The 16,640-nt window shown below is 42.5% G+C and overlaps 1 protein-coding gene across 1 annotated transcript in view; it reads right to left on the minus strand.

Moving 5' to 3' along the window:
* Positions 1-2,453: 2,453 nt before the first annotated feature.
* Positions 2,454-16,640, minus strand: part of bach2a (BTB and CNC homology 1, basic leucine zipper transcription factor 2a) — a 35,297-nt gene continuing 21,110 nt past the window's right edge. Inside the window, exons 2-5 of the mRNA XM_080522976.1 lie at positions 11,939-12,205; positions 5,583-7,307; positions 3,478-3,684; positions 2,454-3,077 (exon numbers count right to left, since the gene is read on the minus strand). Of these exons, the coding sequence (XP_080379102.1) occupies positions 2,616-3,077; positions 3,478-3,684; positions 5,583-7,307; positions 11,939-12,190 (2,646 nt within the window). The 5' untranslated portion in view covers positions 12,191-12,205 and the 3' untranslated portion in view covers positions 2,454-2,615. The remainder of the gene's footprint in view (positions 3,078-3,477; positions 3,685-5,582; positions 7,308-11,938; positions 12,206-16,640) is intronic.

Here is a 16,640-nt window from a genome sequence, read left to right on the forward strand (position 1 = left end):
TCATAAACAGAAATTGTGTCTTGACAAAAAGATATTTCAAAACATTTGCATATCAAATTAACAAAAAATACAACAATTACACAATATTTACAATGTTATGAACTCAGGCAATTTGAACATTGAAAAGATAAAAAGGGAAAAGCGAAATAGCTGTAACTGCAAATAAACATCGTCTTGCAGGTACTCAAATGACACAAAAGAATGGCTCACCAAAATCTACAAATACGATAATAACCACTGCTTGTGTAAAAAAAATAGAAACAACACCACATACAACGTACGCTATAGTACAGTCCTTGACCCAAAATGAGAGGTATGCTGAATTGTACAGGTAGATAAGTGTGAGAGTCCATAATGTTTATATGAGGCATAACCTCTGCATACACTCAGGCTGGGATTCAATCAAACATGCACTGCGGCTTACCCGCACTGCAAAATAACAACATTGTTGCTCACATAAAATGCATGTTTGAGTCATGAGGAAAGTGAGCTTAGTTTCTTTTCAGTTTTCATCATCAGTTTCATTTGAAATTTGAAAGAAATCATGAATTTTACATGGCCACAAGTTATTTTTCTGTGCAGTGCTGGTTTGACCGTGTTGCAGCTTTGGTCGAGTCTGACCTTCAGTTCCCTTTCTCATGACTTTTGGCCTCTGAAACCTCTAAGGCAAGAATTGGAGCTGCATTTGTCAAAACGCGTAAGTTTAAAATCACATTATTCACTTACAATGTTCAGTTTTATAAACAGTTAAAAAAATCTAACTCATCAATCCAAATGAAGCTAAGTCTCTTTTCATGGAAAATTCCTTAAAAAACACAAACATGTAACACAGACTTTTGTAAACATACTTTTGCCTCATTTTAAATCGTCTTGTCATTTATATTAATAAGGACATAGTGAATCATAAAACAAAACAAAAACACAAAAATGTTTTTCATCCTATTGTCAGTAAAAACCACAATGATTGAAAATCACAAAATCAATGCTAAGATGGGTGTAGGCCTTCCTTTAAAATCAACCCGCCCCCCCCTACCCCCATCACTTAACATCTTTGTTAAAATAAATAACATGTTCATAAGCATTTTTATCAACATGTTCAGTGTATTCAGTGTACTCTGAGTAAAAGTACATTCTGTGGAGCTGTGTCATTGGTTCTGTATACTGTGGAAAGAAACTAAAAGTAAAGTAAATGTAAAAATATGCAAAAGGATGTAAAACCGTTATTCTCAGACATTACACTCAAATGTTCATAGTGCACATGGGTGATAGAAAACAACAAAGATACCACTAAAGCTAACCCTGACACATGCTACAGAAAAAACATAACTGAAGAATTTGGCATTTTACCATCGACCAACTACTATCTATGCATCGCTCTCTGGTTTTGAACATTTAACTTGATAATACACCATCAGGAATACTGAACAAGCTGAGAGGATAAATTGAACTCTTATATTAACAAAAAATACATGGATCTTATCTAACAAGACAGAGTATGTGGTGTCTTACACTCATATCCCAATTTCGATAGAATATCCAAAATCTGTCTTGCACTAACAGTAGGGTACAATACCTCTTCACGAAATACTACATTTTCACTAAATGAGGGACAATAAATTCCTGTCCCAAAAAAGAGCAATAGGGTTGGCTAATATCAGGTAGTCTTAGACACCATTTAAATATACATTGAGTAACTAAGTACTTAAAAGTTGTAATTTCTAAGTGCCAATGTCTACACATTTGCAAACGTTAGATTCAATTGTAACCTCTTGGAGGTATATGGCGGTTTTAATTTTTTCAAATTCCAGTTTTTAGCTACAGTGTGTCCATTCCTGTGATTCTCTCTTTCGTTCACCAAAGATGTGTAAAAGGCAAAAGAGGAATGTATAGTTTAAACGGCAGAAGGTAAGTGAGATATGATATGAGGGAAACTTTGCATATGAGTTACTTCTACTCTCTGCTGTACAGAACTCTATTCAGACTAATATCTTTTCAACAAAGTAACTTTGGCGATTCTTTATTTTACAGTCTTATTACCTGGTATTCATTAGGAAATGAAAATGTTACTTTCTTCAACAAATTCAACATTATTGGTAACTAACTACCTGGTACCAAGTGGTATTATGTTGCTTGTTTATGTGAATCCAAACAAAACCTAAATGTACTTGTTAATCAGCTATGAGGTATGTACTGTTTTACAATGTAATTTACCAAGTAAATACCAAGTAAAAAAAAACGACAGCAGAATAAAGTGTAACCAAAAAAATGTACAGAGACATTATTGAACATTCAGAGGAATTCCTGAGATCAGCCTCCCCTGATGAGAGGGAGGGAGGGAGGGAGAGAGAGAGAGAAAGAGAGAGACAGAGATTGAGAGAGAGAGAGGTGGAGAGAGAGAGAGAAGATAGAGAGAGAGAGAGAGGAAGCTGCCAGTGCTGTTTTTTGTAACCGTAAGAGTTTGATATCTCAGAAAATACCTGTTGAACAGTATTGCTGATAAGACAACTGTAGTGTCAACATTTACAAAAACATAGTTTACAAATGTACTTCAAACATTACATCAAGGTAGAGACGTGTGTCATAATAATAAATAAAAAACGTTAAAAAAACAGCTGCTAAGTACAGTCCTGTCGAGGCTGTTCTTCTGTTGTGCATTTCTCTGTCATCTCCTGACAGAAATCCACTGATACTGTGGGGCTACACACACCTAGAGAGGATCCAGGTTCAAGGGAAGACTCTGGTTCCTCCACCCCACTGGCCTGCCCCCTCTGCCCAAAGTCCAGACCACTTGGAGTGGGGCACTGAGACTCACTCTCAGAGGGGCATGGTGTTTTAACGAAGCTGCCTTCGGAGGTGGGTGAGCCGGGATTGGAGGTGAGATCGATGCTGGCGCTAATTGAGATAGCGTTGGTGGCAGCGGTGGGATCCCTGCTCCGGTGAGCAGGGTGCGGTTTGTCCTGGATCACCTGTACTTCCTTAGACACCTCCTGGGAGAGGTAGGATAGGTTCTGCCACAGCTCACCCATACATAGCTTCAGTTGGTTTCTCTCACTTAGCAGCTTCTCCTTCTCACACACCTGCACAGGAAACATACACATGCTCATGAATATTGTACACATAGAGCGACAGCGTACATGTAAATATACATAGAAGCACATGTATGTATGCATATAACTACAGTACATGCACACAACTTGTTCAGTTGTAGTTTCAAGAATGAGAAAACATGAAAACACCTGCTCAAAAACACATGAAATACATACTAATGTGCAGAAAGCTTTGTCCAAGTTTAAATAAAAACAGTCCATATCACCTGCAGAAATACTAAATACATTTTATTTCTGCCATAAATGTCTGCCATGTTGTAATAATAATATGGTCATTTAGCAGTAGTTTATGCTTACACAGAAATGTAACAACAAGACAAAATCTATCAGTACACTGATGATATAGTGCTTTTTGACCGTGACGGCATACCAGCTTGCGGATCTCACACTCCAGGTTCTGGATGCAGTCCAGCTTCCTCTTGCGGCAGCGTTGGGCAGCGATACGGTTCTTGCTCCGCCGCCGGATGTCGTGGATGAACTCCAGCTGCTCCGTGGACAGTTTGTGCATCTTTATCATGATCTGGAAGTCGTTGCGTGGAAGATTTGTGATCTGATCCACGGGGAAGGGGAGTGCGACCTGCAAGAAAAAAAGTTAATCAGGGATGTTATTCTAGTATATGGGTTATATCGGTCCACTAGGTGGCACTATAATCCAGCCTTTCAGATTTGTTTCCAAACACAATACACTAACATTCCTTTCTTTGTGTCGTATAGAGATCCCCACCAACTTAAAACAATTGTTCAGCACATGAATGAAGGAACAAATTAAAAGATCAACAGGTTACAAAAGCAAGGTAATGAGCTAAACAAATAAAAAACACAAATGCTACAGAAGTGACAGTATACAGTACATACACATGTTTTGGTAATGCTCCACATAAAAGCCTGACAGTGTTTTATCTTGTGCCTTCCTGTGCTTTTAATACTGTAGGCAATTAATTATGCCTGTGCATCAAATCAAATATTACATACATTACACCTGGCTTTAAGTAGTAGTTCCAGTATATATCAAGGCCATTCCATGTGTCTTAGTGAGAATTGAGGATAGGGAGGGCTTTGTTTCAGCTGTGACCTTGGAGGGCCTTCTCTCTCTCTCTCTCTCTCTCTCTCTCTCTCTCTCTCTCTCTCTCTCTCTCTCTCTCTCTCTCTCTCTCTCTCTCTCTCTCTCTCTCTCTCTCTCGCTCTCTCTCTCTCTCTCTCTCTCTGTCTCTCTCTCTCTCTCTCTCTCTCTCGCCACACTTTCTGTCTCTCTCTCTATGTTGGATAGACATCTATATTTAGCTCTCCAACTCACTCCAGACCCATAATAAGATTAGGATGACAGAGTGAGCTTCTGACACACTCGTAAATCGTCCCTCTCCCCCCCTCTTTCTGCCCCTTTACCCCCTTCTCTCTCTATTTTTCTCTCTCTCTCTCTCTCTTGTTCTGGTTTCTCTTTCCATTTATAACTATCCCTCCACCGAGTTCATTACTCTGCGAGTGGGCCAGCAGAAGTAGGCCTCATCTGTGTGGGCGGCTGTCGAGCTGGTGTGTGTGTGTGTGTGTGTTATGGTCCATTGCTGGCTCTAGGGCCCTATTCTCCAACCCTCTTAAGCAGAGGGCTCGTCTGGTGGTGTGTCCCAGTTAGAAGGGTCTGAACCGCAGGGAGTTTGCCAGATGGTAGAGGGTACAGGGACAAGGCACCTTCCACCTGGCCACTGTGGATCCTGGGGTGTGTGTTCGCTTTCTCTGAGCCAAGTGTGTCAGTGCAAAGAACTGGGATGGGCAGATGGACCACTCACACACGTACACACGCACACACATGGACACGCACAGTGTGTGTGTGTGTGTGTGTGTGTGTATGTTTGTGTGTGTATGTGTGTGTGTTTGTGTACAAGCTAGGCTGAATGGCATGGTACAGCTAACAGTGTAACAGGGGAGGAATCATTTACATTCTCTCTACAAAGCAAGAGAGAGAGAAAGAGAGAACGTGCGTATACATCGCCATGGCAACCATACGGTTTCTGCATGTCGGTAGTGTGTGCAAAATCAAGGTCTTATCCTAGGAGACTTCACACAGATTGTGTAAGGATGGGCCCTGACTCCATGCTTAAGACGTGGATGAAATAAACCTCACGCAATTCTCTCTCCTTCAACTACTCTTGTCATGTCAAAAAAACATTTGTAATGTCATGTACAGTCAACCAGTATTGTCTGTATGCCTTCGTCATCTCATAAAGAGGAGTGAATATAAATATTTGTTCAGATACTTTGCAGCATTGATATCAACAAATCATCATATCATTAACCATATGACTCATCATTCCACCAATAATAGCTATATGATCTGTCTTTATTTACATCTTTGACCCTGTACGAGATTTTGTTACGTTTGGATGTTTATAATGATTACTCTCCTTTCACTATTTGGAAGCTCACATGGTTTCTGTTGCTGTTGTTGTTGTTTGCATATATTTATATAAAGTTGATACTAACCTCGGGGCCTGGCTCTCCCGGTGGTCCACCCTCGCTGTCTCCCTCCGAGAAGGACCCCGACTCGTCACTGGAGTTGGCCCCGTACACCCGCTCACACTTGATCTTGGCTCGGCCCTGAGAGAATATGGCCTCCCCTACCACACTACCCCCATCGACACCACCACGAATGCTACTACCAAGCTCCCTCTGGTCCCCAACCCCCACCCCCACCAGGCAGCGAGCTAGCCCAGACACGGAGCCCGAGCATGGGGAGGAGGAGAATTCAAACTGTGGCAAACTGGAGGGAGACCCACCGCTGCCTCCGCTCTCCTCCAGGTAGGAGAAGGAGGAGCAGGAGCTGGAGGTGCGGGTGCGGGGCTCCAGAGGTAGGGGAGGAGGGGGGGAGCGGGGGGAGATCTTGATGGGCAGGGGGCAGCTGGTGGTGGGGCGTGGCCGGACGGAGGATGGCGGGGGGGTCAGGTCCTGGGCGGCAGGGGGCGCAGTGGGGGTGGTGGAGGAGGGGGTGGTGGAGGAGGAGGAGAGAGGGGAGTACGTCTGGGAGCGACTGGGGAGAGACTGGCTTGAGCCCGTCCACAGCTCTTTGGGGGCGTACTCCGCCAGATCCCTCTCCAGGGATTTACGGACTTCTGCGTAGGAGGAGTGGGACGGCACTCCCGAGGAGAAGATGACGCTGCCGCGGCGGTCCAGCTCTACTTTGGCTGCGCCGTCGCAGGAAGTAGACCTTGATGCCGGCCTGCCCGTGTTCCCATCTACCTCTGTGACAGAAGACGAGGCCACTGTCCCAGTAATACCAGTCCTGAAGTCCTTTTGGTAGTCCCCCTGAGATGTCCCCTTGTTGTCCCCTCTGTCCCGCTCCCTGTCCCCTCTCTCCCTATCCCTGTCCCTGTCCCTGTGCAAGAGTCTGTTGGTCAGTAGCTGCTGGATGGTGGTACTCGTAGGAGCAGTGGGCAGGCTGCTACTGCTGCTGAGTTCCAGGCTACCCCCCTGGAGGTAGGAGCGCAGACAGGAGGCGGGTGAGCCTCGACTGGGGGGAATCTCAGAGCCCTCTGGTGCCCCCTCCAGCTCCAGATCCATCTCCAACACATCCTGGCTGTCCTCAGAGGAGAACATACCCGGGGGGCTAGATTCACCGCATTCGCCCTCGCCGCCAGAAGGGGGCTCCACTTTGATCCTGGAGGGAGTGAGAGGGGGTTCTTGACTCCCCCCTCCCTTGTGGGTGCTGCTGGTTTCTTCAGTGAGAGGGCCGGGGGAGGCCGAGTCCGAGATGTGGCAGGCGGAAGTGACATTGTCGCTGTTGTTCTCCCCGTTGTGCTGGCCGCAGGCCCGTTGGTACTTCCTATATTTGGGGCATCGCGGGAGGTCCGGGGTCAGCGGCGTGAGGGTGGCGTGATTGGGCCGCCGCTTGGTCGTGGTCGTCGTTGTCGCTGACAAAGCCATGGATGACGACGTCACATTGGGGGTGTCCGATAACCTCCCGCCATCATCACCATCCTCAGTGATGATGTCATCATCCTGGGACTGTTTATGTCCGACGGTGAAGCCGTTGCTGCTGTGTTGTGTGTCTGAGTGGAGCTGGGCTGTGAGGAAGCGGAAGCAGGAGTCCTCCAGGTTGTGGACGCCCAGGAAGTCGGCACAGAGGATGACCTCGTGGATGTTGTCCCTACTCAGGACCAGCTTGGCTGTGTAGGCGAACTGGAGTAGAGGGGTAAACCCTCTGGCTGTGACCTGAGATGGAGAGAGGAAAGAGAGAATGAATGAAAGAAGAGAGAAGAAAGGAGAGAGAGAGGAACAGATAAATGGATGTTAAGACTGTCAGGCTTTGACTTTCTATTTTAATAATGAGCTTTATCAACATAGCACCATTTTTAAAATTGTTTTATTTTAAGTTTGAAATGTTTTAAACTGAAGCCATACAAACTTGACTAACTGTTTAATGGATGGAAAGAAGAACGAAAGAAAGAAAGGAAAACCATGGTGAAGTAGGCGATAGCATATGGTTTCTTGGCTGAGGTCTGACAGAGGTCTTAAAGGAGAAGTGTTGTATTTTAGGAAGTGCAAGTTATTTTATCATTAGGCTACAATTGATTACGATTTATAGGTTTCAGGTTAAACATGACCAAGGTTTAAATAGCAGCATTTGTATTAAAGGCACAGCCTGTCATTTTCCCAGTAATTGTACAATGTATACAGTAGGCCTACTAGATGTTTTTGGTCAATATTACTTATAAATAGCATAATGAGATAATAACAACTGTCTTTCCATAAGCAAAACACCCATGACTTATTGGCAGCTCTGTGTAAAAGGACCCATGTGAAATTTATTACAGAATATCAAATTGGGTCAAATCGGTAACAGAATGACCAAATCAAAACGGTAGCAGAATTTCTGAAATTGAATTGGCCACATCCACTTATTGTACAGGTTGTATTGCATCTAAAAGGGTTCTTCAGCTGTCTGTATGGCAGAACCCTTTAATGAACCCCTTTGGGTTCCATGCAGAACGCTTTTCACAGGGTTCACAAACTTGAATCTGCAGTTCTTCAAATAAATGTGTTATTGTGTTATTTTCAGTTGGAATTGTGCTTACAGTTGTATGGTTTATTACAATTTGCTATCAAGGATTTTTGTTTGGCATATGTTTGAAAGTGAAGAAACAAGTATGAGCCTCATTCTGTTACCATGGAATTGCACTTTCTAAAAAATTTAATCTATTGATTGATTGATTGAAACAATTAATTAAGTTGTATGGTCTCAGCATTAATTGCATTACGTTGCACTGTATGGATACAAGGTACATACATGTACATACATAGATACATGGAATTGTTTCTTGGTATAATTGCATGTTACTAAATAGAGACATTATAACAGTATATGGTACATTTCCTTTCATTACAACTCAATATGTTTTCTATTTTTATCTATTAATATCTAATGTGGGCTATCTTACTGGGTTGGTGTTGGTTGAATTTCAATTCAACCAATTAATGTACACTACATTGACATTACAATTCAATATACAAATGGAAATCTATTTTTAAAAGATTTACAATAAACCCAAAATGAGAAGCTTTTATAAGTGTTTCCATATAATTCCAGAAATTCAAATTGACCCCAACCCTGCTGTCTTATCTGTTGAGAAAACAGACAGCTCACACATAAACACACTCTGTAAGCTGTACCCATTACGGCACCAAGAAAGAGAAAGAAAGGGAACACTCTGGCTTAGTCACATTATACATCCACCCCCCACATCCACCCACTACCCCACCATCATCCCAGCCAGTGCCTGGGGGTTCGTCTCTGAAGGTGAAAGTCATCCTATCTTAAAATACTATGTCTGTCCTTGTCCCCCATTCCCTGTCTATTCCCTCCTTTCATTGCCCCCTCCTATCTCCTCTGTTCCCCATCTTCACTTATAGTAGCTCATAGCCAGAATCAGGGTGTGTGTGTGTGTGTGTGTGTGTGTGTGTGTGTGTGTGTGTGTGTGTGTGTGTGTGTGTGGTGCGTCTCTGTGTGCTTCTCTGTGTGTGTCTGTGCACACGGCTGGGGGGAGGGGAAGGGCGATGGGGGTTATAGAGCTGTTAGAGTGCTGAGTGGTGTGTGTGTGTGTGTGTGTGTGTGTGTGTGTGTGTGTGTGTGTGTGTGTGTGTGTGTGTGTGTGTGTGGGTGTATGTGTGCGTGTGTGTGTGTGTGGGGGGGGGGTGTTGGGGGGGGGGGTCCATTTTCAGCTAGCATCAGCAGCTGCCTCCCTCCTGCGCCTGCAGTAGCATATCTCCATGAGCGCACAGAGCGAGGCTAGGCTGGAGAGGAGTCTTTAATGTTACTACAGTACCAGCCTCCTAATGAGGCCAGTAGATAGAGAGAGCACAGGGAGAGAGAGAGGGGCGGGGGTAGTACAGGGAGTAGTGGAGGGAGAGAGAGAGAGAGAGGGGGGGGGGGGGATTAGTATAGGGAGTAGTGGAGGGAGAGAGAGAGAGGTAGAGTAGTGGAGGGTGAGTGAAAGAGAGGTAGAGTAGTGGAGGGAGAGAGAGAGAGAGAGGGGGGGTAGTACAGGGAGTAGTGGAGGGAGAGAGAGAGAGAGAGGGGGGGGGAGTAGTACAGGGAGTAGTGGAGGGAGAGAGAGAGAGGTAGAGTAGTGGAGGGAGAGAGAAAGAGAAATGATCAGTTCTATGACAATCTCCATATAGAAACAAACCTATTTCAATGTGCTTCTGTGTGGGGGTTTCAATTCCAGAACAGGTACTGAACCTGAATACACAGACCCAGAGGGTAATAACCACATGTTTGGACACCTCTCCTTATACCGTAGCCTCATCACTACTGATTGAAACAGGCCTGACCAGGTAGTGAACAGTTTAAAGAAACAGTTTAAAGAAACATTTCACCAATGGTCACCAAGACTCACCAGCAAGTAGTCTTTGTTGTCTAAATGGCCCTAACCCTAAAACAAAAAGCAATATATATATATATATATATATATATATATATATATATATATATATATATATATATATATAATAAAAATGTATGTCTAGCAAATAAGCTAGAAAATAGCCTTTTGTTGGACCAGGAAGTATGTCTGAATGATGAAATCTACAACAGCCATGGTGCTTTGCATCTCCCAGCCAGGCATGGAGACGCATCTAAGCTAAGATACATGTTAGGTAACACAAGTGTTAGATGTATGTGATAGTGTGATGCTTATAGATAATTCGAAAATGATAAGCTTACGCCTCCCTAAAGCTCCTTGTAGGTTTTTGGATAGTAAAAACCATGTGATTACCCCCAAATATTCTCAGGGTAAAATCCTCAAACTAGCGATACCTAGCTTTTGATCTACAGAATTCATTTGGAAGCTGTGTTCGCTTCATAAGGTGATCTTGACAACAATTCTGAGGCAACAAATCTGTGAAATGTCCTTTAATGGCAGGGTCAGAGGGGACTCTAAAATTTACTAAGTTACTAAAATAACTTACCAGAAAGTGAGAAACAGCCCAGTAAGCTAACAACCTAAAAGAACCCTACATCGACCATAAAAGAGCCGCCTCTGTCAGTTGGTGTCGACTCTAACAAGCCAAGGTCACACCAACACTGCTTCGAAACAACAGATCGGAGTGAACCAAATCATGAATCGATCAAAGAAATTCTATTTAGAATATTGGAAAAATCTGTCAGAGATACAGAGACAGAGCCTGGCGATAGAGACAGGAAGACACAAAAAGACATGGCTACCCAAAGAGGAGCGTTTATGTGGTCACTGTATGACAGGGGAGGTGGAGGCGGAGACGCATTTCCTCCTTCACTGTGAAAAATGCTCACAATTAAGAGAATCTTACATTTAAAAATGTATCAAAATCAATTCCCAATTTCCACACGACACAACATTTAAGAATCATTTGGGACTAGTGAGAGATGGCAAATATTGCCGCCCAATATGTTTATAACTGCCACAGCCTGAGGGATACTTCGTATAATTATTTTCAGAGAGAGAGAGAGAGAAAGAGAGTGAGAGAGAGAGAGAGAAAGAGAGTGAGAGAGAGAGAGAGAGAGAGAAAAATACTACAGTACAAAGCGTAGAGAGGAGAAAAGAGAGAGAGGATGGCGGGAGATAAAGTGACAGGGACAGAAAGAGAGTTGGAGAGACATAATGGGGAAAATCCACACTACAAAGAAGAAAGAAGGCTAGAGAGAGAGAGAGATAGAGAGAGATGTGGAAAATAAGCCATGCTTTCCAGTCATTAGAGGATGGTTTTTGACATGTAAAGTGGTTGCAGCATTGCTAGTGATTACTGTATAAGGTAAAGTCAAAGAGATATATTAATCAGTTTGACAGATTTGGGACATTATATGCTAATGCTAGCCTATTGGGACGTAGGCCGGGGTTGCTCCGCGATTCGTCACACCAGCAGCGGAATTGGCAGAAAGAGATTCTATCGCAGATTCTGAAAGATTCACAGTGTTTTCAGGAATCTTGCCAACGTTGGATAAACAAGAGTTGGAATGCTACTGTGACAACTGAGCTACAAGGCTATGTCTCCATCTCTCTCTCTCTCTCGCTCAATCACACACACACATACATACACATACACATACATACACACACACACACACACATACATACACACACGCATGCACACACACACACACACTCGCACACGCACACAGCCATGCATTAGAGACTTAATAAGTCTATGTTGTCTCTCTCTCAATGACTGACACATACCTGTGATGAGTGTCTGGATGTTATGTGTACATGCGTGTGTGTGTGTGTGTGTGTGTGTGTGTGTGTGTGTGTGTATGTGTGTGTGTGTGTGTGTGTGTGTGTGTGTGTGTGTATGCGTCAATGACTCACTTTCTCGGGCAGGCTTATAACAGGCTCCTGCTCAGCATGCGCGTGGCCCAGCAGCGCCTGGAGGAAGTAGCGGCTGCTGGCCGCCAGCACGGCACGGTGCGCTCGGATCTCCGTCCTCTCCACCACCAGGGTCACATCGCACAGGATATCCTGTCTGCGCTGCTCCTCCAGACTGAGGAGGACATTGGCACAGTGCACCGTCGACTCGTACACGTACATGGGCGCCTCACCGGCCCGCTCATCCCCCGACATCCCGCACACGCCCTCCTGCAGGGAGAAACATACCATTTAATGTTGTATCCTTTATTTAAACAGAACCAAAAACATATTGGGATTGGGATCTCCTTTTCACTGTATTCACTGATATTTAAATATGTCTATATATATATACAGTTCGGTCCATATATATTTGGACACAGACAGAATTTGTGTTATTTTAGCTGTTTACCAAAACATCTTCAAGTTACAGTCATATAATGAATATGGGCTTAAAGTGCAGACTCTCAGCTTTAGGGTAAGGGTATTCACATCCAAATCGAAGGAAGGGTTTAGGAATTACAGCTCTTTAATATGTAGCTCCCTCTTTTTCAAGGGACCAAAAGTAATTGGACAATTGACTCAAAAGCTGTTTCATGGGCCAGTGTGGGCTATTCCTTCATTATTTCTTTATCAATTAAGCAGGTAAAAAGTCTGAGTTGATTCCAAGTGTGGCATTTGCATTTGGAAGCTGTTGCTGTATACTGCACAACATGCAGTCAACGGAGCTCTCAATGCAAGTGAAACAGGCCATCCTTAGGCTGCAAAAATAAATAAATAATAATCCATCAGAGAGATAGTGGGAACATTAATAGTGGCCAAATTAACTGTTTGGTACATTCTGAGAAAGAAAACGCACTGGTGAGCTCGGCACCACAAAAAGGTCTGGACGTCCATGGAAGACAAGAGTAGTGGATGATCACAGGATCCTTTACATGGTAAAGAAAAACCCCATCACAACATCCAGCCAAGTGAAGAACAGTCTCCAAGAGGTAGGCATATCATTATCCATGTGTACCATAAAAGAAAGACTTCACACAAGCAAATACAGAGGGTTCACCACAAGGTGCAAGCCATTCATAAGCCTCAAGAATAGAAAGGCCAGATTAGACTTTGACAAAAAACATCTAAAAAAAGCCAGCCCTGTTCTGGAACAGCATTCTTTGGACCGATGAAACTAAGATCAACCTGTACCAGAATGATGGGAAGAAAAAAATATGGAAAAGGCTTGGAACGGCTCATGATCCGACACATACCACATCATCTGTAAAAAAAACGTGGAGGCAGTGTGATGACATGGACATGCATGGCTTCCAATGGCACTGGGTCACTAGTGTTTATTGATGATGTGACAGAAGAAAGAAGCAGACAGATGAATTCTGAAGTGTTTAGGGATATTCTGTCTGCTCAGATTCAGACAAATTCAGCAAAGTTGATTGGATGGTGCTTCACAATACAGATGGACAATGACCCAAAACATACTGTGTAAGCAACCCAGGACTTTTTTAAGGCAAATAAGTGGAATATTCTGCAATGGCCAGAGTCAATCACCTGATCTCAACCCAATCAAGCATGCATTTCACTTGCTGAAGACAAAACTAAAGGCAGAAAGACCCACGAACAAACAGCAACTGAAGACTGCTGCAGTAAAGGCCTGGCAAAGCATCACAAAGGAGGAAACCCAGCATTTGGTGATGTCCATGTGTTCCAGACTTCAGGCAGTCATTGCCTGCAAAGGATTCTCGACAAAGTATTAAAAATGAACAATGAACATTTCATTTATGATTATGTTAATTTGTCCAATTACTTTTGAGCTCCTGAAAATAGGGGACTGTGTATAAAAATGGTTGCAATTCCTAAACGTTTCATACAATCTTTTTGTTCAACCCCTTGAATTAAAGCTGAAAGTCTGCACTTCAATTACATCTTGATTGTTGTTTCATTCCAAATCCACTGTGGTGGCATACAGAGCCCAAATTATGGAAATTGTGTCATTGTCCAAATATTTCCGGACCTAACTGTATACAGTACAGGCCAAAAGTTTGGACACACCTTCTCATTCAATGCGTTTCCTTTATTTTCATGACTATTTGGTACATTGTAGATTCTCACTGAAGGCATCAAAACTATGAATGAACACATAGGAATTATGTATTTAACAATAAAGTGTGAAATAACTCTAAATATGTCTTATATTTTAGATTCCTCAAAGTAGCCACCCTTTGCTTTTTTGTTGTTAATAAAATATATAATAATAATATATATATTTAATATTATTATTATATATTTTATTAACATTTTTTTTAAATATATTTTATTAACAACAAAAAAGCAAAGGGTGGCTACTTTGAGGAATCTAAAATATAAGACATATATATATATACATATACATACATATATATAAGAGTTATTTCACAGTTTTTTGTTAAGTACATCATTCCACATGTGTTCATTCATAGTTTTGATGCCTTCAGTGAGAATCTACAATGTAAATAGTCATGAAAATAAAGGAAACACATTGAATGAGAAGGTGTGTCCAAACTTTTGGCCTGTACTGTATATATTCAGCAATATCAGTTTAAGCAGATGCAAAGGACTTAGAGAGGATAGTACACTCTGAAATCTGTGATGAACCACTCCTCTTCGATACACTTACTTTTTCTTATCTTATCCAGGTTGCAGCTCTACTTTTTTCCAATAGTGACGGTATGGTGAAGGTAGACTGGAAACAAGTCAGCAACCAATAATTGTTCTGAAAAATGTTAATACATTTCAAAGTTGTTGAAAATCAATGACACACTCGCTAGTCAAGCCAAAATATTGCAATGCAATGGATTTGGTGAGTAATCCCCACTACTACCCAGTTAACTATTTATAGTTAACTGGGTAGTATTGTTTTGTTTTTTGCCTGCTAACAATGTAAAGTAGTGTTTACATTGTTAGCAGGCAAAAAACAAAACAAGCTGTGTTAGTTGACTAGCGAGTGTGTCATTGATTTTCAACAACGTTGACATTTATTTAAAATGTTCAGAATAAAAGTCAGAAGATTTGATCGGCTGCCAACTTGTTCCCGGTTTCACCAGCTGCTGTCACATATAATGAAAATTGATGGGGTCCACCTTCTGGCCAGGACCCAATCAGCTTTCATTACATTGGAAAATGTGTAAGTGCAAGTTGCTAAATGACCAGGATAAGGATGAGAGTGAAGGTATGTGGTTGATCACAGACATTTTATTTTAGAGTGAACTATCCATGTGATGATGATGATGATCCATGTGTGATGTTAGAAACACAACAAAAGAACTGGTTCCTCTATAGTATACAGTATACACATTCATATACGTCTAGGCCTGTAGCATAGCTGAGAGTTCAATTAAATATTGATATTTGTTTGTTTGTTTGCACATATACAATACAGTAGGAAAAAGAAAATAATCGAAATGATGTACATGGAAGCAAAGCCAATAGGGTGTTCCCATTGATTTACAGCAGCTCAATGCTGGGGCTTTTCATTGTGTTCATCTCAATACTGAAGCACTTAAAACTCCTGCACAGACAGCTGAGCCTGCAGTCTATCTGAGCGAGGGGTGTGTGTGTGTGTGTGTGTGTGTGTGTGTGTGTGTGTGTGTGTGTGTGTGTGTGTGTGTGTGTGTGTGCGTGTGTGTGTGTGTGTGTTACTTTGCATGCGCGCGTGTGTGTGTATGGGCTCATCTGCCACAGAGGGGGCTTCGTTGTGCTGACTCATGGCCTTTTAAATAGGCAGAGCCTGGAGATAGGAGCTGGCTGCAGAGTAACAGGCTTCCATTGCACACCCCAGAGGGAGAATCCTCTCAGAATCCTAAATCATCTACTAACTTGCCCTCAAGTCACTTTTATCACCAGGAGGGAGAGGGCAGGGCAAATACAATTGCTGTAATGAGTGGAAGATAAGAGTGTTGAATGAATATGTTGCTGGCAATTTTGCAAATATGCACTCCTCTAATAAATTGCGCTTTTGCTAGCATTCTGTTTCACTGTACTGACTGCTATAATCAAGAGCTTCCAGACTGAAACCGAAACTTTCACTTTTCTAGTTTCTAGAGTTTTGCAGTATCATGTGTGGTCTACATTTCAATATCTAGGGTTAATATTTAACATGTACTGTAAACCTCCAGTAAGGTTGTTGTTTTCTTCTCTTAACCAAGCAGGTCAGCTGAGCAGAACAACTGTGTGTGTGTGTGTGTGTGTGTGTGTGTGTGTGTGTGTGTGTGTGTGTGTGTGTGTGTGTGTGCGCGCGTGCGTGTGTGTGTGTGTATCAGTTTGAAATGTGGAGGCGTAAACTTTGCACAAAACTCCCACAAGCCACAATTCACCCACATGCCAAGCTTCTTTCCATGACCTTTATCACTTTTCACACTTTTCTCTCTCACCCTCTCTCAAACAAGATCATATACCTTTTTATCTATTTATTCTATCTATTTTATTGCTTTTAAGCAACTACAAGGTGCTCTCATTAGTTTTGTACACATCCATTTGTCACAGAAAATTCATTCATCATTGCAACAAAATGTCATCCCTTTGTGAATTAGGCAAGCTGTCACTAACATTCTGACACTCGATGACACGTTGTACTGTGATGTCAAACTCATTTACACCAGATACATTTTTTGTCCCTTTTGTAAACAAG

This window comes from Nansenia antarctica (assembly GCF_963989245.1).
Source record: "Nansenia antarctica genome assembly, chromosome: 1".
Classification (NCBI taxonomy): Eukaryota; Metazoa; Chordata; class Actinopteri; order Argentiniformes; family Microstomatidae; genus Nansenia; species Nansenia antarctica.